The 23,884-nt window shown below is 41.7% G+C and overlaps 1 protein-coding gene across 1 annotated transcript in view; it reads right to left on the bottom strand.

Moving 5' to 3' along the window:
- Positions 1-23,395, bottom strand: part of spn-E (spindle E) — a 504,859-nt gene extending 481,464 nt beyond the window's left edge. The window contains exons 1-3 of the mRNA XM_071660992.1: positions 23,327-23,395; positions 22,103-22,186; positions 1,949-2,091 (exon numbers count right to left, since the gene is read on the bottom strand). Coding sequence (XP_071517093.1) covers positions 1,949-2,091; positions 22,103-22,137 — 178 coding nt within the window. The 5' untranslated portion in view covers positions 22,138-22,186; positions 23,327-23,395. The remainder of the gene's footprint in view (positions 1-1,948; positions 2,092-22,102; positions 22,187-23,326) is intronic.
- Between the last annotated feature and the right edge of the window lie 489 nt (positions 23,396-23,884).

Below are 23,884 nucleotides of genomic sequence, written 5' to 3'. Positions count from 1 at the left end.
CCCATAAAACTATGGTGAAACTACTGATTAAAGCAGTAAAGTAAGACCCAACCCTCCTAACAAGATCTCACAAAGTAAGCATGAACACTAAACAAAAAAATGACTCCATTCCCTTTTATGTGACTACTGTTACTGGAGTCACTCTTGAAACTTAGAAATACATTACAGCATGTAAATTTCTGAACTTTTTCATCTTAATGTGCTCCTTTAAAATTTAACCAGGAAAAGCATTCTTCTTTCATCACAATGAAAGGTGTGTACAATTGTATCATCTATATTCCTGTTATGTTCAATATGTTTACATGAATTTCTGACAAAGTGCAAATGCCATAGACACTTTAATTGTCCTCCAGTACATTATCTTCTCTTCATCCTTACAGTTATCAACATCTCCATTCAAATCTAAAATATATTATCATTATTATCATTTTGCTTTGTTGCTGTCTCCCGTGCCTGCGAGGTAGCGCAAGGAAACAGACGAAAGAAATGGCCCAACCCAACCCTACACACATGCACACACACACACACACACGTCCACACACGCAAACATACTCACCCACACATCCCAACGTACACAAATATATACACACAGACACACACATATACACACATGCACACAATTCACACTGTCTGCCCCTACTCACCCCCATTGCCACCTCGCCACACACGGAATAACATCCCCCTCCCCCCTCATGTGCGCGAGGCAGCGCCAGGAAAAGACAACAAAGGCCCCATTTGCTCACACTCAGTCTCTAGCTGTCATGCAATAATGCACCGAAACAACAGCTCGCTTTCCACATCCAGGCCCCACAGAACTTTCCATGGTTTACCCCAGATGCTTCACATGCCCTGATTCAATCCATTGACAGCACGTCGACCCCAGTATACCACATCGATCCAATTCACTCTATTCCTTGCCTGCCTTTCACCCTCCTGCATGTTCAGGCCCCGATCACTCAAAATCTTTTTCACTCTATCTTTCCACCTCCAATTTGGTCTCCCACTTCTCCTCGTTCCCTCCACCTCCGACACATATATCCTCTTGGTCAATCTTTCCTCACTCATTCTCTCCATGTGCCCAAACCATTTCAAAACACCCTCTTTGCTCTCTCAACCACGCTCTTTTTATTTCTACACATCTCTTTTACCCTTACATTACTTACTCGACCAAACCACCTCACACCACATATTGTCCTCAAACATCTCATTTCCAGCACATCCACCCTCCTGCGCACAACTCTATCCATAGCCCACGCCTTGCAACCATACTACATTGTTGGAACCGCTATTCCTTCAAACATAGCCAATTTTGCTTTCCGAGATAATATTCTCGACCCACACATTCTTCGAGGCTCCCAGGATTTTCGCCCCCTCCCCCACCTTATGATTTACTTCCGCTTCCATGGTTCCATCTGCTGCCAGATCCACTCCCAGATATTTAAAACACTACTTCCTCCAGTTTTTCTCCATTCAAACTTACCTCCTAATTGACTTGACCCTCAACCCTACTGTACCTAATGACCTTGCTCTTATTCACATTTATATTTTTTCTAAAATAAAGACATGAAGCCCAGTTCTCCATCCTCCATCTTTGTAACATCTATAACAACGTTTAAATTAAGAAAGCTTCTAAAAAAAAAAAAACATTGAAAATCACTGAATAACTATAATCAATATCTGAAACACCCTTAAGAAAGCTTCTCAAAAAAATAAGATTGTAAATCTCAGACTTACCATATCTAACATCAGGAAAATCCTTAAGTTATGAAAGCTTCTACAAAACAATTGCAAGTCATTGACTGACCATATCTAACATTTGGAATACCCTTGAATCAAATACGCCTCTAAAAATTTTGTAAATCTTTGACAAAACAACCCTAATATCTGAAACATCTTTAAACTAAGTAAACTTAAAAAAAAAAGTTGCAGCTTTAAATTATTGACTAACCATACTTAATATCTGGAACAGTTATGGAACTCTCAGCAATGTTGGTTGATAGTATAACTTTTCTAAAGAATACTGGTGGGATGCAGAAAACCTGCTGCTGCTCCTCTTGTGTAATAGTTGAGTGAAGAGGATACAACTGCCACCTTGAAATTCATTAACAATATAATGTCAAAAAAGGTATCAAAAAATTGGAAAAGTACAAAAATCTGTTGCTAATAAGAAAATCTAAATTCTAAATACAAAAAACATTTCCTCTCAGAACAGTGTCCTGTTAGCCATGAAAGATTCCACTGTGTAACACAATTTTTGTTCCTGGGTAGTAAGTGTTATTTCCTAATTGCTTCAGCATAAAGAAGTTGAGAAAAATCCCGTTATTCCCTTCAAACTTTGCTTTTGTGACAAGGACAGTGATATTTTGAAATCTACATGGGGATCAGGGAGAAAGAATACTTCCCATGTATTCCCTACATGTTGTAAGAGGTGACTAAAAGGGGAGGGAACTGGGGGCTGGAAATCTTCCCCTCCAGTTTTTACTTTTCTAAAAGAAGGAACAGTAAAAGGGGCCAAGTCAAGCTTTTCCCTCTTAGGCTCAATCCATTTGTCTTAATGCTATCTCACGAATGTGGGAAATGGCTAATATGTATTAAAAAAAACTATTTCCAACAGCACAATGGGCAAATTTGCACATTTTTTCCCCACATAAGTCCCCACATAAGGTAGCGTTAAGAACAGAGGACTTCCAAACATTCTTCAAGGCTCCCAGAACTTTCGCCCCCTCCCCCACCCTATGATTCACTTCCGCTTCCATGGTTCCATCCGCTGCCAGATCCACTCCCAGATATCTAAAACTCTTTACTTCCTCCAGTTTTTCTCCATTCAAACTTACCTCCCAATCAACTTGACCCTCAACCCTACTGTACCTAATAACCTTGCTCTTATTAATATTTACTCTTAACTTTCTTCTTTCACACACTTTACCAAACTCAGTCACCAGCTTCTGCAGTTTCTTACATGAATCAGCCACCAGCGCTGTATCATCAGCGAACAACAACTGACTCACTTCCCAAGCTCTCTCATCCACAACAGACTGCATACTTGCCCCTCTTTCCAAAACTCTTGCATTCACCTCCCTAACAACCCCATCCATAAACAAATTAAACAACCATGGAGACATCACACACCCCTGCCGCAAACCTACATTCACTGAGAACCGATCACTTTCCTCTCTTCCTACACGTACACATGCCTTACATCCTCGATAAAAACTTTTCACTGCTTCTAACAACTTGCCTTTCACACCATATATTCTTAAAACCTTCCACAGAGCATCTCTATCAACTCTACCATATGCATTCTCCAGATCCATAAATGCTACATACAAATCCATTTGTTTTTCTAAGTATTTCTCACATACATTCTTCAAAGCAAACACCTGATCCACACACCCTCTACCACTTCTGAAACCACATTGCTCTTCCCCAATCTGATGCTCTGTACATGCCTTCACCCTCTCAATCAATACCCTCCCATATAATTTACCAGGAATACTCAACAAACTTATACCTCTGTAATTTGAGAACTCACTCTTACCCCCTTTGTCTTTGTACAATGGCACTATGCAAGCATTCCCCTAATCCTCAGGCACCTCACCATGAGTCATACATACATTAAACAACCTTACTAGCCAGTCAACAGTACAGTCACCCCCTTTTCTAATAAATTCCACTGCAATACCATCCAAACCTGCGGCTTTGCCGGCTTTCATCTTCCATAAAGCTTTTACTACCTCTTCTCTATTTACCGAATCATTTTCCCTAACCCTCTCACTTTGCACACCACCTCGACCAAAACACCCTATATCTGCCACTCTATCATCAAACACATTCAACAAACCTTCAAAATACTCACTCCATCTCCTTCTCACATCACCACTACTTGTTATCACCTCCCTATTAGCCCCCTTCACTGAAGTTCCCATTTGCTCCCTTGTCTTATGCACTTTATTTACCTCCTTCCAAAACATCTCTTTATTCTCCCTGAAATTTAATGATACTCTCTCACCCCAACTCTCATTTGCCCTCTTTTTCACCTCTATCACCTTTCTCTTGACCTCCTGCCTCTTTCTTTTATACCTCTCCCACTCATTTGCATTTTTTCCCTGCAAAAATCGTTCAAATGCCTCTCTCTTGTCTTTCACTAATAATCTTACTTCTTCATCCCACCACTCACTACTTTTTCTAATCAACCCACCTCCCACGCTTCTCATGCCACAAGCATCTTTTGCACAAGCTATCACTGATTCCCTAAATACATCCCATTCCTCCCCCACTCCCCTTACCTCCTTTGTTCTCACCTTTTTCCATTCTGTACTCAGTCTCTCCTGGTACTTCCTCACACAAGTCTCCTTCCCAAGCTCACTTACTCTCACCACTCTCTTCACCCAACTTTCTCTCTTCTTTTCGGAACACCCCCACAAATCTTCACCTTCGCCTCCACAAGATAATGATCAGACATCCCTCCAGTTGCACCTCTCAGCACATTAACATCCAAAAGTCTCTCTTTCATGCGTCTATCAATTAACATGTAATCCAATAACGCTCTCTGGCCATCTCTCCTACTTACATACGTATACTTATGTATATCTTGCTTTTTAAACCAGGTATTCCCAATCACCAGTCCTTTTTCAGCACATAAATCTACAAGCTCTTCACCATTTCCATTTACAACACTGAACACTCCATGTATACCAATTATTCCCTCAACTGCCACATTACTCACCTTTGCATTCAAATCACCCATCACTATAACCCGGACTTGTGCATCAAAACCACTACCACACTCATTCAGCTGCTCCAAAACACTTGCCTCTCATGATCTTTCTTTTCATGCCCAGGTGCATATGCACCAATAATCACCCATCTCTCTCCTTCAACTTTCAGTTTTCCACATATCAATCTAGAATTTACTTTCTTACACTCTATCACATACTCCCACAACTCCAGATTCAGGAGTAGTGCTACTCCTTCCCTTGCTCTTGTCCTCTCACTAACCCCTGACTTTACTCCCCAGACATTCCCAAACCACTCTTCCCCTTTACCCTTTAGCTTCATTTCACTCAGAGCCAAAACATCCAGGTTCCTTTCCTAAAACATAGTACCTATCTCTCCTTTTTTCTCATCTTGGTTACATCCACACATATTTAGACACCCCAATCTGAGCCTTCGAGGAGGATGAGCACTCCTCGCGTGACTCCTTCAATTGTTTCACCTTTTAGAAAGTTAAAATACAAGGAGGGGAGGGTTTCTGGCCCCCTGCTCCCGTCCCCTTTTGTCGCCTTCTACGACACGTGAGGAATGCGTGGGAAGAATTCTTTCTCCCCTATCCCCATGGATATATATATATATATTTTTTTTTTTTTTTGCTTTGTCGCTGTCTCCCGCGTTTGCGAGGTAGCGCAAGGAAACAGACGAAAGAAATGGCCCAACCCACCCCCATACACATGTATATACATACGTCCACACACGCAAATATACATATCTACACAGCTTTCCATGGTTTACCCCAGACGCTTCACATGCCTTGATTCAATCCACTAACAGCACGTCAACCCCGGTATACCACATCGCTCCAATTAACTCTATTCCTTGCCCTCCTTTCACCCTCCTGCATGTCCAGGTCCCGATCACACAAAATCTTTTTCACTCCATCTTTCCACCTCCAATTTGGTCTCCCTCTTCTCCTCGTTCCCTCCACCTCCGACACATATATCCTCTTGTTCAATCTTTCCTCACTCATTCTCTCCATGTGCCCAAACCATTTCAAAACACCCTCTTCTGCTCTCTCAACCACGCTCTTTTTATTTCCACACATCTCTCTTACCCTTACGTTACTTACTCGATCAAACCACCTCACACCACACATTGTCCTCAAACATCTCATTTCCAGCACATCCATCCTCCTGCGCACAACTCTATCCATAGCCCATGCCTTGCAACCATACAACACTGTTGGAACCACTATTCCTTCAAACATACCCATTTTTGCTTTCCGAGATAATGTTCTTGACTTCCACACATTCTTCAAGGCTCCCAAAATTTTCGCCCTCTCCCCCACCCTATGATCCACTTCCACTTCCATGGTTCCATCTGCTGCCAGATCCACTCCCAGATATCTAAAACACTTCACTTCCTCCAGTTTTTCTCCATTCAAACTCACCTCCCAATTGACTTGACCCTCAACCCTACTGTACCTAATAACCTTGCTCTTATTCACATTTACTCTTAACTTTCTTCTTTCACACACTTTACCAAACTCAGTCACCAGCTTCTGCAGTTTCTTACATGAATCAGCCACCAGCGCTGTATCATCAGCGAACAGCAACTGACTCACTTCCCAAGCTCTCTCATCCCCAACAGACTTCATACTTGTAGGAGGCAAGTTGTTAGAAGCAGTGAAATGTTTTTATCGAGGATGTAAGGCATGTGTACGTGTAGGAAGAGAGGAAAGTGATTGGTTCTCAGTGAATGTAGGTTTGCGGCAGGGGTGTGTGATGTCTCCATGGTTGTTTAATTTGTTTATGGATGGGGTTGTTAGGGAGGTGAGTGCAAGAGTTTTGGAAAGAGGGGCAAGTATGAAGTCTGTTGGGGATGAGAGAGCTTGGGAAGTGAGTCAGTTGTTGTTCGCTGATGATACAGCGCTGGTGGCTGATTCATGTGAGAAACTGCAGAAGCTGGTGACTGAGTTTGGAAAAGTGTGTGAAAGAAGAAAGTTAAGAGTAAATGTGAATAAGAGCAAGGTAATTAGGTACAGTAGGGTTGAGGGTCAAGTCAATTGGGAGGTAAGTTTGAATGGAGAAAAACTGGAGGAAGTAAAGTGTTTTAGATATCTGGGAGTGGATCTGGCAGCGGATGGAACCATGGAAGCGGAAGTGGATCATAGAGTAGGGGAGGGGGCGAAAATTCTGGGAGCCTTGAAGAATGTGTGGAAGCCGAGAACATTATCTTGGAAAGCAAAAATGGGTATGTTTGAAGGAATAGTGGTTCCAACAATGTTGTATGGTTGCAAGGCATGGGCTATGGATAGAGTTGTGCGCAGGAGGATGGATGTGCTGGAAATGAGATGTTTGAGGACAATGTGTGGTGTGAGGTGGTTTGATCGAGTAAGTAACGTAAGGGTAAGAGAGATGTGTGGAAATAAAGAGAATGTGGTTGAGAGAGCAGAAGAGGGTGTTTTGAAATGGTTTGGGCACATGGAGATAATGAGTGAGGAAAGATTGACCAAGAGGATATATGTGTCGGAGGTGGAGGGAACGAGGAGAAGTGGGAGACCAAATTGGAGGTGGAAAGATGGAGTGAAAAAGATTTTGTGTGATCGGGGCCTGAACATGCAGGAGGGAGAAAGGAGGGCAAGGAATAGAGTGAATTGGATGGATGTGGTATACCGGGGTTGACGTGCTGTCAGTGGATTGAATCAGGGCATGTGAAGCATCTGGGGTAAACCATGGAAAGCTGTGTAGGTATGTATATTTGCGTGTGTGGACATATGTATATACATGTGTATGGGAGTGGGTTGGGCCATTTCTTTCGTCTGTTTCCTTGCGCTACCTCGCAAACGCGGGAGAGAGCGGCAAAAAAAAAAAATTATATATATATATATATATATATATATATATATATATATATATATATATATATATATATATACATATATATATATATATATATATATATATATATATATATATATATATATATATATATATATATTTTTTTTTTTCATACTTTGTCGCTGTCTCCCGCGTTTGCGAGGTAGCGCAAGGAAACAGACGAAAGAAATGGCCCAACCCACTCCCATACACATGTATATACATATGTCCACACACGCAAATATACATACCTACACAGCTTTCCATGGTTTACCCCAGATGCTTCACATGCCCTGATTCAATCCACTGACAGCACGTCAACCCCGGTATACCACATCCATCCAATTCACTCTATTCCTTGCCCTCCTTTCTCCCTCCTGCATGTTCAGGCCCCGATCACACAAAATCTTTTTCACTCCATCTTTCCACCTCCAATTTGGTCTCCCACTTCTCCTCGTTCCCTCCACCTCCGACACATATATCCTCTTGGTCAATCTTTCCTCACTCATCCTCTCCATGTGCCCAAACCACTTCAAAACACCCTCTTCTGCTCTCTCAACCACACTCTTTTTATTTCCACACATCTCTCTTACCCTTACGTTACTCACTCGATCAAACCACCTCACACCACACATTGTCCTCAAACATCTCATTTCCAGCACATCCATCCTCCTGCGCACAACTCTATCCATAGCCCACGCCTCGCAACCATAAAACATTGTTGGTACCACTATTCCTTCAAACATACCCATTTTTGCTTTCCGAGATAATGTTCTCGACTTCCACACATTCTTCAAGGCCCCCAGAATTTTCGCCCCCTCCCCCACCCTATGATCCACTTCCGCTTCCATGGTTCCATCCGCTGCCAGATCCACTCCCAGATATCTAAAACACTTCATTTCCTCCAGTTTTTCTCCGTTCAAACTCACCTCCTAATTGACTTGACCCTCAACCCTACTGTACCTAATAACCTTGCTCTTATTCACATTTACTCTTAACTTTCTTCTTCCACACACTTTACCAAACTCAGTCACCAGCTTCTGCAGTTTCTCACATGAATCAGCCACCAGCGCTGTATCATCAGCGAACAACAACTGACTCACTTCCCAAGCTCTCTCATCCCCAACAGACTTCATACTTGCCCCTCTTTCCAAAACTCTTGCATTTACCTCCCTAACAACCCCATCCATAAACAAATTAAACAACCATGGAGACATCACACACCCCTGCCGCAAACCTACATTCACTGAGAACCAATCACTTTCCTCTCTTCCTACACGTACACATGCCTTACATCCTCGATAAAAACTTTTCACTGCTTCTAACAACTTTCCTCCCACCCCATATATTCTTAATACCTTCCACAGAGCATCTCTATCAACTCTATCATAAGCCTTCTCCAGATCCATAAATGCTACATACAAATCCATTTGCTTTTCTAAGTATTTCTCACATACATTCTTCAAAGCAAACACCTGATCCACACATCCTCTACCACTTCTGAAACCACACTGCTCTTCCCCAATCTGATGCTCTGTACATGCCTTCACCCTCTCAATCAATACCCTCCCATATAATTTACCAGGAATACTCAACAAACTTATACCTCTGTAATTTGAGCATTCACTCTTATCCCCTTTGCCTTTGTACAATGGCACTATGCACGCATTCCGCCAATCCTCAGGCACCTCACCATGAGTCATACATACATTAAATAACCTTACCAACCAGTCAACAATACAGTCACCCCCTTTTTTAATAAATTCCACTGCAATACCATCCAAACCTGCTGCCTTGCCAGCTTTCATCTTCTGCAAAGCTTTCACTACCTCTGCTCTGTTTACCAAATCATTTTCCCTAACCCTCTCACTTTGCACACCACCTCGACCAAAACACCCTATATCTGCCACTCTATCATCAAACACATTCAACAAACCTTCAAAATACTCACTCCATCTCCTTCTCACATCACCACTACCTGTTATCACCTCCCCATTTGCGCCCTTCACTGAAGTTCCCATTTGCTCCCTTGTCTTACGCACTTTATTTACCTCCTTCCAGAACATCTTTTTATTCTCCCTAAAATTTAATGATAATCACTCACCCCAACTCTCATTTGCCCTTTTTTCACCTCTTGCACCTTTCTCTTGACCTCCTGTCTCTTTCTTTTATACATCTCCCACTCAATTACATTTTTTCCCTGCAAAAATCGTCCAAATGCCTCTCTCTTCTCTTTCACTAATACTCTTACTTCTTCATCCCACCACTCACTACCCTTTCTAATCAACCCACCTCCCACTCTTCTCATGCCACAAGCATCTTTTGCGCAATCCATCACTGATTCCCTAAATACATCCCATTCCTCCCCCACTCCCCTTGCTTCCATTGTTCTCACCTTTTTCCATTCTGTACTCAGTCTCTCCTGGTACTTCCTCACACAGGTCTCCTTCTCAAGCTCACTTACTCTCACCACCCTCTTCACCCCAACATTCACTCTTCTTTTCTGAAAACCCATACAAATCTTCACCTTAGCCTCCACAAGATAATGATCAGACATCCCTCCAGTTGCACCTCTCAGCACATTAACATCCAAAAGTCTCTCTTTCGCACGCCTGTCAATTAACACGTAATCCAATAACGCTCTCTGGCCATCTCTCCTACTTACATAAGTATACTTATGTATATCTCGCTTTTTAAACCAGGTATTCCCAATCATCAGTCCTTTTTCAGCACATAAATCTACAAGCTCTTCACCATTTCCATTTACAACACTGAACACCCCATGTATACCAATTATTCCCTCAACTGCCACATTACTCACCTTTGCATTCAAATCACCCATCACTATAACCCGGTCTCGTGCATCAAAACCACTAACACACTCATTAAGCTGCTCCCAAAACACTTGCCTCTCTTGATCTTTCTTCTCATGCCCAGGTGCATATGCACCAATAATCACCCACCTCTCTCCATCAACTTTCAGTTTTACCCATATTAATCGAGAATTTACTTTCTTACACTCTATCACATACTCCCACAACTCCTGTTTCAGGAGTATTGCTACTCCTTCCCTTGCTCTTGTCCTCTCACTAACCCCTGACTTTACTCCCCAGACATTCCCAAACCACTCTTCCCCTTTACCCTTGAGCTTCGTTTCACTCAGAGCCAAAACATCCAGGTTCCTTTCCTCAAACATACTACCTATCTCTCCTTTTTTCACATCTTGGTTACATCCACACACATTTAGGCACCCCACTCTGAGCCTTCGAGGAGGATGAGCACTCCCCGCGTGACTCCTTCTTCTGAATCCCATTTTAGAAAGTTAATACAAGGAGGGGAGGATTTCTGGCCCCCCGCTCCCGTCCCCTCTAGTCGCTTTCTACGACACGCGAGGAATACGTGGGAAGTATTCTTTCACCCCTATCCCCAGGGATAATATACACATATATATACATATACACATACACACACATACACATGCACATATACACACACACACACACATACATATATATACATATGAAAAATGTAAGAAACAATTTAGAAAACTGAAACTTCTAGCTTGAAATGAATGAAAAAAATGAATGTCACATAATGGTTCAACCTCTGGCTATGGAAAAAAGGAAATGTATAATTTATTTACACAAACGTCAATAGCAGTTCTCATCAATTTAACCACTGTATCAATAAGCTTCAATGTCTAAGCTACATTTTTCTCCAATTTCACTATTTTCCTTCACATTTTCAATTGTGTCTGAAGGTTCTACTTCAAGAGTGATTGTTTTTCCAGTAAGGGTCTTCACATCTTGGTTACATCCACACACATTTAGGCACCCCACTCTGAGCCTTCGAGGAGGATGCTTTACTTGTGGTGCTGACTTCCCTGACGACAGGATGATGAGGAAAGTAGAATGTGGGGTATGGGCTGTTCATCTCACCCTCAGGTATCTCTATATATATATAGAAAGCGACTAGAGGGGACGGGAGCAGGGGGGCCAGAAATCCTCCCCTCCTTGTATTAACTTTCTAAAATGGGAATCAGAAGAAGGAGTCACGCGGGGAGTGCTCATCCTCCTCGAAGGCTCAGAGTGGGGTGCCTAAATGTGTGTGGATGTAACCAAGATGTGAAAAAAGGAGAGATAGGTAGTATGTTTGAGGAAAGGAACCTGGATGTTTTGGCTCTGAGTGAAACGAAGCTCAAGGGTAAAGGGGAAGAGTGGTTTGGGAATGTCTGGGGAGTAAAGTCAGGGGTTAGTGAGAGGACAAGAGCAAGGGAAGGAGTAGCAATACTCCTGAAACAGGAGTTGTGGGAGTATGTGATAGAGTGTAAGAAAGTAAATTCTCGATTAATATGGGTAAAACTGAAAGTTGATGGAGAGAGGTGGGTGATTATTGGTGCATATGCACCTGGGCATGAGAAGGAAGATCAAGAGAGGCAAGTATTTTGGGAGCAGCTGAATGAGTGTGTTAGTGGTTTTGATGCACGAGACCGGGTTATAGTGATGGGTGATTTGAATGCAAAGGTGAGTAATGTGGCAGTTGAGGGAATAATTGGTATACATGGGGTGTTCAGTGTTGTAAATGGAAATGGTGAAGAGCTTGTAGATTTATGTGCTGAAAAAGGACTGATGATTGGGAATACCTGGTTTAAAAAGCGAGATATACATAAGTATACTTATGTAAGTAGGAGAGATGGCCAGAGAGCGTTATTGGATTACGTGTTAATTGACAGGCGTGCGAAAGAGAGACTTTTGGATGTTAATGTGCTGAGAGGTGCAACTGGAGGGATGTCTGATCATTATCTTCTGGAGGCTAAGGTGAAGATTTGTATGGGTTTTCAGAAAAGAAGAGTGAATGTTGGGGTGAAGAGGGTGGTGAGAGTAAGTGAGCTTGGGAAGGAGACCTGTGTGAGGAAGTACCAGGAGAGACTGAGTACAGAATGGAAAAAGGTGAGAACAATGGAAGTAAGGGGAGTGGGGGAGGAATGGGATGTATTTAGGGAATCAGTGATGGATTGCGCAAAAGATGCTTGTGGCATGAGAAGAGTGGGAGGTGGGTTGATTAGAAAGGGTAGTGAGTGGTGGGATGAAGAAGTAAGATTATTAGTGAAAGAGAAGAGAGAGGCATTTGGACAATTTTTGCAGGGAAAAAATGCAATTGAGTGGGAGATGTATAAAAGAAAGAGACAGGAGGTCAAGAGAAAGGTGCAAGAGTTGAAAAAGAGGGCAAATGAGAGTTGGGGTGAGAGAGTATCATTAAATTTTAGGGAGAATAAAAAGATGTTCTGGAGGAGGTAAATAAAGTGCGTAAGACAAGGGAGCAAATGGGAACTTCAGTGAAGGGCGCAAATGGGGAGGTGATAACAAGTAGTGGTGATGTGAGAAGGAGATGGAATGAGCATTTTGAAGGTTTGTTGAATGTGTTTGATGATAGAGTGGCAGATATAGGGTGTTTTGGTCGAGGTGATTTGGTAAACATAGAAGAGGTAGTAAAAGCTTTGCGGAAGATGAAAGCCGGCAAGGCAGCAGGTTTGGATGGTATTGCAGTGGAATTTATTAAAAAAGGGGGTGACTGTATTGTTGACTGGTTGGTAAGGTTATTCAATGTATGTATGACTCATGGTGAGGTGCCTGAAGATTGGCGGAATGCGTGCATAGTGCCATTGTACAAAGGCAAAGGGGATAAGAGTGAGTGCTCAAATTACAGAGGTATAAGCTTGTTGAGTATTCCTGGTAAATTATATGGGAGGGTATTGATTGAGAGGGTGAATGCATGTACAGAGCATCAGATTGGGGAAGAGCAGTGTGGTTTCAGAAGTGGTAGAGGATGTGTGGATCAGGTGTTTGCTTTGAAGAATGTATGTGAGAAATACTTAGAAAAGCAAATGGATTTGTATGTAGCATTTATGGATCTGGAGAAGGCTTATGATAGAGTTGATAGAGATGCTCTGTGGATGGTATTAAGAATATATGGTGTGGGAGGCAAGTTGTTAGAAGCAGTGAAAAGTTTTTATCGAGGATGTAAGACATGTGTACGTGTAGGAAGAGAGGAAAGTGATTGGTTCTCAGTGAATGTAGGTTTGCGGCAGGGGTGTGTGATGTCTCCATGGTTGTTTAATTTGTTTATGGATGGGGTTGTTAGGGAGGTGAATGCAAGAGTTTTGGAAAGAGGGGCAAGTATGAAGTCTGTTGGGGATGAGAGAGCTTGGGAAGTTAGTCAGTTGTTGTTCGCTGATGATACAGCGCTGGTGGCTGATTCATGTGAGAAACTGCAGAAGCTGGTGACTGAGTTTGGTAAAGTGTGTGAAAGAAGAAAGTTGAGAGTAAATATGAATAAGAGCAAGGTTATTAGGTACAGTAGGGTTGAGGGTCAAGTCAATTGGGAGGTAAGTTTGAATGGAGAAAAACTGGAGGAAGTAAAGTGTTTCAGATATCTGGGAGTGGATCTGGCAGCGGATGGAACCATGGAAGCGGAAGTGGATCATAGGGTGGGGGACGGGACGAAAATCCTGGGAGCCTTGAAGAATGTGTGGAAGTCGAGAACATTATCTCGGAAAGCAAAAATGGGTATGTTTGAAGGAATAGTGGTTCCAACAATGTTGTATGGTTGCGAGGCGTGGGCTATAGATAGAGTTGTGCGCAGGAGGATGGATGTGCTGGAAATGAGATGTTTGAGGACAATGTGTGGTGTGAGGTGGTTTGAGCGAGTAAGTAACGTAAGGGTAAGAGAGATGTGTGGAAATAAAAAGAGCATGGTTGAGAGAGCAGAGGAGGGTGTTTTGAAATGGTTTGGGCACATGGAGAGAATGAGTGAGGAAAGACTGACCAAGAGGATATATGTGTCGGAGGTGGAGGGAACGAGGAGAAGTGGGAGACGAAATTGGAGGTGGAAAGATGGAGTGAAAAAGATTTTGTGTGATCAGGGCCTGAACATGCAGGAGGGTGAAAGGAGGGCAAGGAATAGAGTGAATTGGATCGATATGGTATACCGGGGTTGACGTGCTGTCAGTGGATTGAATCAGGGCATGTGAAGTGTCTGGTTTAAACCATGGAAAGCTGTGTAGGTATGTATATTTGCGTGAGTGGATGTGTATGTATATACATGTGTATGGGGATGGGTTGGGCCATTTCTTTCGTCTGTTTCCTTGCGCTACCTCGCAAACACGGGAGACAGCGACAAAGCAAAAAAAAAAAATATATATATATATATATATATATATATATATATATATAATCCTCCCCTCTCGTTTTTTTTTTTGATTTTCCAAAAGAAGGAACAGAGAAGGGGGCCAGGTGAGGATTTACCCTCTAAGGCCCAGTCCTCTGTTCTTAGCGCTACCTCGCAAACGCGGGAAATGGCGAATAGTATGAAAAAAAAAAAAAAATATATATATATATATATTTCTTTCTTTTAAACTATTTGCCATTTCCCACGTTAGCGAGGTAGCATTAAGAACAGAGGACTGGGCCTTTTTTGGAATATCCTCACCTGGCCCCCTCTGTTCCTTCTTTTGGAAAAAAAAAAAAAAAAAAAAAAAATATATATATATATATATATATGTATATATATATATATATATATATATATATATATATATGTATATATGAGATGTATAGGTATGTATATGTGGTGTGTGTGGACATGTATGTATATGCATGTGTATGTGGGTGGGTTGGGCCATTCTTTCGTCTGTTTCCTTGCACTGCCTCGCTGGCGCGGGGGACGGCGACAGGGCAAAGTGAATAAATAGATAAATATATATAGGGGAGAAAGAAAACTTCCCACGTATTCCCTGCATGTCGTAGAAGGCAACTAAAAGGGAAGGGAGCGGAAGGCTGGAAATCCTCCCCTCTCATTTTTCTTTAAATTTTCCAAAAGAAGGAACAGAGAAGGGGGCCATATGAGGATATTCCCTCAAAGGCCCAGTCCTCTGTTCTTAACGCTACCTCGCTAATGCGGGAAATGGCGAATAGTATGAAAAAAAAAAACATATATGTATGTGAGAAATACTTAGAAAAGCAAATGGATTTGTATGTAGCATTTATGGATCTGGAGAAGGCATATGATAGAGTTGATAGAGATGCTCTGTGGAAGGTATTAAGAATATATGGTGTGGGAGGCAAGTTGTTAGAAGCAGTGAAAAGTTTTTATCGAGGATGTAAGGCATGTGTACGTGTGGGAAGAGAGGAAAGTGATTGGTTCTCAGTGAATGTAGGTTTGCGGCAGGGGTGTGTGATGTCTCCATGGTTGTTTAATTTGTTTATGGATGGGGTTGTAAGGGAGGTAAATGCAAGAGTCCTGGAAAGAGGGGCAAGTATGAAGTCTGTTGGGGATGAGAGAGCTTGGGAAGTGAGTCAGTTGTTGTTCGCTGATGATACAGCGCTGGTGGCTGATTCATGTGAGAAACTGCAGAAGCTGGTGACTGAGTTTGGTAAAGTGTGTGGAAGAAGAAAGTTGAGAGTAAATGTGAATAAGAGCAAGGTTATTAGGTACAGTAGGGGTGAGGGTCAAGTCAATTGGGAGGTGAGTTTGAATGGAGAAAAACTGGAGGAAGTGAAGTGTTTTAGATATCTGGGAGTGGATCTGTCAGCGGATGGAACCATGGAAGCGGAAGTGGATCATAGGGTGGGGGAGGGGGCGAAAATTTTGGGAGCCTTGAAAAATGTGTGGAAGTCGAGAACACTATCTCGGAAAGCAAAAATGGGTATGTTTGAGGGAATAGTGGTTCCAACAATGTTGTATGGTTGCGAGGCGTGGGCTATGGATAGAGATGTGCGCAGGAGGATGGATGTGCTGGAAATGAGATGTTTGAGGACAATGTGTGGTGTGAGGTGGTTTGATCGAGTAAGTAACGTAAGGGTAAGAGAGATGTGTGGAAATAAAAAGAGCGTGGTTGAGAGAGCAGAAGAGGGTGTTTTGAAATGGTTTGGGCACATGGAGAGAATGAGTGAGGAGAGATTGACCAAGAGGATATATGTGTCGGAGGTGGAGGGAACAAGGAGAAGAGGGAGACCAAATTGGAGGTGGAAAGATGGAGTGAAAAAGATTTTGTGTGATCGGGGCCTGAACATGCAGGAGGGTGAAAGGAGGGCAAGAAATAGAGTGAATTGGAGTCATGTGGTATACAGGGGTTGACGTGCTGTCAGTGGATTGAAGCAAGGCATGTGAAGCGTCTGGGGTAAACCATGGAAAGCTGTGTAGGTATGTATATTTGCGTGTGTGGACGTGTGTATGTACATGTGTATGGGGGGGGGGGGTTGGGCCATTTCTTTCGTCTGTTTCCTTGCGCTACCTCGCAAACGCGGGAGACGGCGACAAAGTATAAAAAAAAAAAAAAAAAAAAAAAAAAAAAATATATATATATATATATATATATATATATATATATATATATATATATATATATATATATATATATATATATATATGTGAGGCATTTGGACGATTTTTGCAGGAAAAAAATGCAAATGAGTGGGAGAGGTATAAAAGAAAGAGGCAGGAGGTCAAGAGAAAGGTGCAAGAGGTGAAAAAGAGGGCAAATGAGAGTTGGGGTGAGAGAGTATCATTAAATTTCTGGGAGAATAAAAAGATGTTTTGGAAGGAGGTAAATAAAGTGTGTAAGACAAGGGAGCAAATGGGAACTTCAGTGAAGGGGGCTAATGGGGAGGTGATAACAAGTAGTGGTGATGTGAGAAGGAGATGGAGTGAGTATTTTGAAGGTTTGTTGAATGTGTTTGATGATAGAGTGGAGGCTGGAAATCCTCCCCTCTCGTTTTTGATTTTCCAAAGGAAGGAACAGAGAAGGGGGCCAAGTGAGGATATTTCCTCAAAGGCTCAGTCCTCTGTTCTTAACGCTACCTCGCTAAAGCAGGAAATGGTGAACAGTATAAAAAGGAAGAATGAGCTGTGTGATTTAAGTGTTGCAAGTATTATGTATGACAAGGAGAGATTGTATGATTGTGGACAAAATGCGAGTAGTCCACGTGTGGGTGAGGCAGAAAGAAAGACAGTTACTTAGGCCAGAGGACTGAAACTCGACATCCACTGAAGCCATCACTAACACTCCTGATACCCAGGTGGGTATCATTGGTAATATACCTTCCAGGTCATTGGCTGCCTACCAACTATCTACCTTCCTTCCTAGTCTGCCATGCAATCGACTTCATTAGATGTTTCTTAATAAGATGTTTAACTAACTATATTTCACAAACCAATACAGACTGAGTATCCCTTATCTAAAATGCCTGGGACCAGAAGTGTTTCATATTTCATATTTTTCCTGATTTTGGAATATTTGCATATACATAATGAGACATCTTGGGGATGGGACCCAAGTCTAAATACAAAATCCATTTATTTCTCATATACACCTTATACACATAGCCTGAAAGTTATAGAATATTTCTAACAATTTTGCACAAGAAACAAAGTTTCAGAAAGCTAAGGTGTCAACCTCAGCTGCCCATGTGGACAATCTGTGGTTGTTTAGCATCACCTCCATTCCTAACTCTGAATTTAAATGCTACTGATAAGCAATCATTTTCTTACACTTATTCGCACACAAGTACTTAAGGAGAAAAAAATATGAAATACCATTAATACTGTATAACTATTTTATCATTATCATTATATTTGATCGTCATTTTCCGCGTAAGCGAGGTAGTGCCAGGAAACAGATAAAGAAAGACCCATCCACTCATTTTTTTTTTTTTTTTTTTTTTATACTTTGTCGCTGTCTCCCGCGTTTGCGAGGTAGCGCAAGGAAACGGACGAAAGAAATGGCCCAACCCCCCCCCCCCATACACATGCACATACACACGTCCAGACACGCAAATATACATACCTACACAGCTTTCCATGGTTTACCCCAGACGCTTCACATGCCTTGCTTCAATCCACTGACAGCACGTCAACCCCTGTATACCACATGACTCCAATTCACTCTATTTCTTGCCCTCCTTTCACCCTCCTGCATGTTCAGGCCCCGATCACACAAAATCTTCTTCACTCCATCTTTCCACCTCCAATTTGGTCTCCCTCTTCTCCTCGTTCCCTCCACCTCCGACACATATATCCTCTTGGTCAATCTCTCCTCACTCATTCTCTCCATGTGCCCAAACCATTTCAAAACACCCTCTTCTGCTCTCTCGACCACGCTCTTTTTATTTCCACACATCTCTCTTACCCTTACGTTACTTACTCGATCAAACCACCTCACACCACACATTGTCCTCAAACATCTCATTTCCAGCACATCCATCCTCCTGCGCACATCTCTATCCATAGCCCACGCCTCGCAACCATACAGCATTGTTGGAACCACTATTCCCTCAAACATACCCATTTTTGCTTTCCGAGATAATGTTCTCGACTTCCACACATTTTTCAAGGCTCCCAAAATTTTCGCCCCCTCCCCCACACAAATATACATATATACATACATGCCCATACAGGTACATGTACATTCACAGCCATATACACATATATACATGTACATATTCATACTTGCTCGCCTTCATCCATTCCTGGTGCCACCTAACCCCACAGGAAACAACATCGCCACCCTGTGTCAGGAAAGTAGTGCCAGTAAAACAGACAAAAAAGGCCACATTCCTTCACACTCAGCCTCTAGCTGTCATGTGTAATGCACCAAAACCACAGGCCCCACAGACACTGGTTCAGTTCACTGACAGCACGTTGACCACAGTATACCACATTATTCCAATTCACTAGTCCTTGCATACCTCTCACCCTCCTCATGTTCAGCCCCAATCACTCAAAATTGCTTTCACTCCATCCTTCCACCTCCAATTTGGTCTCCTGCTGCTCTTTGTTCCCTCCATCTCTGACACATATATCCTCTTTGTTAACCATTTCTCACTCATTCTCTCCATATGTCCAAACCATTTCAACACACTCTCTTCTTCTCTCTCTTCCACACTCTATGTATTATCACACATCTCTCTTACTCTTTCATTGCTTAACTGATCAAACCACCTCACACCACAAATTGTCCTCAAGCATTTCTTTTCTAACACATCCACCCTCCTCCATACTACCCTATCTATAGCCCATGCTTTGCAACCATATAACATTGTTGGAACTACTATTCCAACAAACATACCCATTTTTGCTCTCCAAGATAACATTTTTCCACACATTCTTCATCTCTCCCAGAACCTTGGTCCCCTCCCCTACCCTATGACTCACTTCCACTTCCATAGTTCCATTTGCTGCTAAGTCCACTCCCAGATATCTAAAACACTTTACTTCCATCAGTTTTTCTCCAATTCAAACTCACACCCCAACTAACTTGTCTTTCAACCATGATATTCCTAATAACCTTGCTTTTACTCACATTCACTCTCAACTTTCTCCTTTCGCAAACTTTTCCAAACTCAGTCACCAACTTCTGCAGTTTCTCACTCAAATCAGCCACAAGTGCTGTATCACTGGCAAGCAACAGCTGACTCATTTCCTAAGATCTTTCATCTTCAACAGACAGCATACTCCCCCCCTCTCTCCAAAACTCTTGCATGTACCTCCCTAACCACCCAATCCATAAACAAATTAAAAAACAATGGGGTCATCACACACCCTTGCTGCAGACCAACCTTCACTGGCAACCAATCACTTTCCTCTCTTCCTTGATAAAAATTTCTCACTGCTTCTAGCAGCTTACCTCCCACACCGTATACTCTTAAAACCTTCCACAAAGCATCTCTATCCACCCTGTCATATGCCTTCTCCACATCCATAAATGCCACATACAAATCTATCTGTTTCTCTATGTATTTTTCACACACATTCTTCAGAGCAAACACCTGATCCACACATCCTCTACCACTTCTGAAACTGCACTGCTTTTCCCCTATCTGATGCTATGTGCGTGCTTTCACTCTCTCATACAATTTTCTAGGAATACTCAACAAACTTATGCCTCTGTAGTTTGAACATTCACCTTTATCCACTTTGCCTTCGTACAATGGCACTATATATGCACTCCACCAAGCCTCAGGCACTTCACTATGGTCCATACATACACTGAATATCCTGACCAACCAATCAACAACACAGTCACCCCCTTTCTTGATAAATTCAACTGAAATACCATCCAACCCCACCACCCTGCAGGATTTCATCTTCCAAAAGTCTTTCACCAACTCTTCTCTCTTCATCAAACCACTCTCCCATACTCTCTCACCTTGCACACCACCCAGAACAAAACACCCTATATTTGCCACTCTATCATCATACAAATTCAACAAACCTTCAATCTCCTCCTCACTTCATCACTACCTGTTATCACTTCTCCCCTTGCTCCCTTCATCAATGTTCCTATTTGTTCTATTGTCTTATGCACATTATTTAGCCCCAACCAAAACATTTTTTTTTATCCTCCCTTCAAACTCACAATCCAACTCACTTGTCCTTCAACTCTGATAAACTTTATAACCCTGCTTTTATTCATATTTACTCTTAACATCCACCTTTCACACACTCTTCCAAACTTAGTCACAAACTTGTGCAGTTTCACATTCGAATCTACCATCAGTGATGTATTATCAGCAAACAACTGACTCACTTCCCAGACCCTCTCATCCCTACAAACTGCATATTCACCCCTCTCTCCATAGTTCTCAAATTTACGTCTGTCATCATCCACCAAAAAAACAAAATTAAAAATCAAGTGCATAAAACCCCGCCACAGAAACCAAAAAATTGACCCTTTGGGGCCAACCCCCTCCATTTTTCCTATCACACACATGCCCCTTTAAACCCCTTTATAAAAACTTTTCAAATTTCTCCTCCCCACACATTCTTAAAGACTTTTCAAAAGCCTCCTCTATCAAAAATCTTATTTCATGCTTTCTCCCGATCCATTTAAAAAACCCTATCAAATCCCTCCATTTTCTGATATTCCTCCAAAAATTCTTCAAAGCCCAAAAAACCCCAAAACCACATATACTTTACCCCTCCGAAACCCCCCAAACATTCTTCAAAGCAAAAAACCCCAAACCCCCAATCCCCTTTTCCCCTTCCAAAAAAACACTGTTTTTCCCCAAACTGATGCTCTGTACATGCCTTCATCCTCTCAATCAATACCGTCCCATATAATTTCCCAGGAATACTCAACAAACTTATACCTCTGTAATTTGAGCACTCACTCTTATCCCCTTTGCCTTTGTACAATGGCACTATGCAAGCATTCTGCCAATTAATGACCATGAGTCATTTTTTTTTTCTTATAGCTCATTTGAAAATGAGCCACAACAGTTTGTCTATACCCCTGGAACACATACCTGGAGATGCTAGTGTACTACATATCTCTTTAGTATGTCATGAACAATCCTGCCTGATATGACCATAAGGATACAGATTATTTTGGTGAATGAAATATTTGTAGAAGATTCTACATGTAACAGCCTATCATGAACATGGAAAAATGGGTGCATAATACATAACAATATAATGATAATTAAAAAAGAAACAAAAAACTTTGTACTCACTGATATTTTGAACTTTCTCTACTTAGGAAATCCATGAACTGTTCAATCTCAACAAGCCCAGGAAGGAATACCAAAACTGCCCCTCTGAAAAAACGTACGTTTAAGGGAAAGTGAGAATGGGCAGAGAGGTAGGATGAAAAAGTTGCAAAAGAAAGCAAAAAGAAGGGTGTATGGGCATTACTTACAGAAAAGGAGTGCAAATAATTGGGAGATATACAAGAGAAAGTGGCAAGAGGTTAAGAGAAAAGTGAGGGGTTGAAAAAGAGAGCAAATGTGAATTGGGGTAAACAAGTATCATTAAAGTTCAGGGAGAATAAGATGCTTCAAAAGGAGGTTAATAGTGAAAGAAAAAGCAAGGGAATCGTATGATTAAGCATCACAACACCAAGAGAATAAGAAAACTGAAACAATGGTAAAAATGATAATTCCTAATGAATCAGTGGATATAAAATAAAGTTCAGACATATAACTGTGATGCATAAGATGCACTAACTGTGCGAGTTGAGTGATCCAACTGCAACAGTGAAGATTTCATGAGATAAAACCATGCAGGGTATGAAAATGAGCACTTGTTGGGCTAGACTAGACTTTGTGGTGATAAATATGATTGCACTAGATGAAAGTAAGCAATCTGATTGAAAGTAAGCATATCTTAAGCACATGTAAGTGAATATCTGTATTCAATGAAATCAAACAAAACTAAGTTGTGTGGGGAATGATTCTCACTAGACATGGTTATGGGCAATATGAGCATATATGGTGATGACCTTTTGTAAAAGACTAACAAGAGTGATCCAGTGATGACTGAATACATTTCAACAAATTGAGAATGGTTATATAGACTTGTGGTGAGTGAGGACATGCACTCATAGCAATCACTTAAATGATCCAGTGGTTAGGAGGATAACTTTTACACTGTAAGAGCATATATGATTGTGGTGTAATGAATAACATATTATCCTAAAAAGGAGGACATCTCATCTTATTCCCCTGAAAGTTAGATTCTTCCATCTGGTTACAGATTTATCGATTATTAACTCTGTTCCAATACATTTGTGGTCAAACAAGCAAATGTTAGCATGCATATGGGAATACATTTTGCAGGATTGGGGTTAACCCTACAAGATAACAGAAGTGAAGGAATGCCCAGTTCCCTTGGGTGGTATTGCTACAGTAAACCTCAAAGTTCTAATTCATTTTACAGATAACTGATCAGGAATATACCTCTTTTGTGCAAATTCAGTAAACTTCAGCCTTTCCTCTTGCCTCTCAATCCAATCAAAGCATTTAACCATCTCTCTTAACCTTAGTTACTCACTCATCAAAACACCTCACACCACACATTGTCCTCAAACATCTAATTTCCAGCACATCCATCCTCCTGCACACAACTCTATCCATAGCCCACGCCTCGCAACCATACAACATTGTTGGAACCACTATTCCTTCAAACATACCCATTTTTGCTTTCCGAGATAATGTTCTCGACTTCCACACATTCTTCAAGGCTCCCAAAATTTTCGCCCCCTCCCCCACCCTATGATACACTTCCGCTTCCATGGTTCCATCCGCTGACAGATCCACTCCCAGATATCTAAAACACTTCACTTCCTCCAGTTTTTCTCCATTCAAACTCACCTCCCAATTGACTTGACCCTCACCCCCTACTGTAACCTAATAACCTTCAGAGAATGTAAGTGAGAAATACTTAAAAAAAAACAGATGGATTTGTATGTAGCATTAATGGATCTGGAGAAGGCATATGACGGAGTTGATAAGATG

This window comes from Panulirus ornatus, chromosome 73 (genome assembly GCF_036320965.1).
Source record: "Panulirus ornatus isolate Po-2019 chromosome 73, ASM3632096v1, whole genome shotgun sequence".
NCBI classification, from domain to species: domain Eukaryota; kingdom Metazoa; phylum Arthropoda; class Malacostraca; order Decapoda; family Palinuridae; genus Panulirus; species Panulirus ornatus.
The sequence above is the reverse complement of the archived record's forward strand: the minus strand, read 5'-3'. Positions and strand labels throughout refer to the sequence as shown.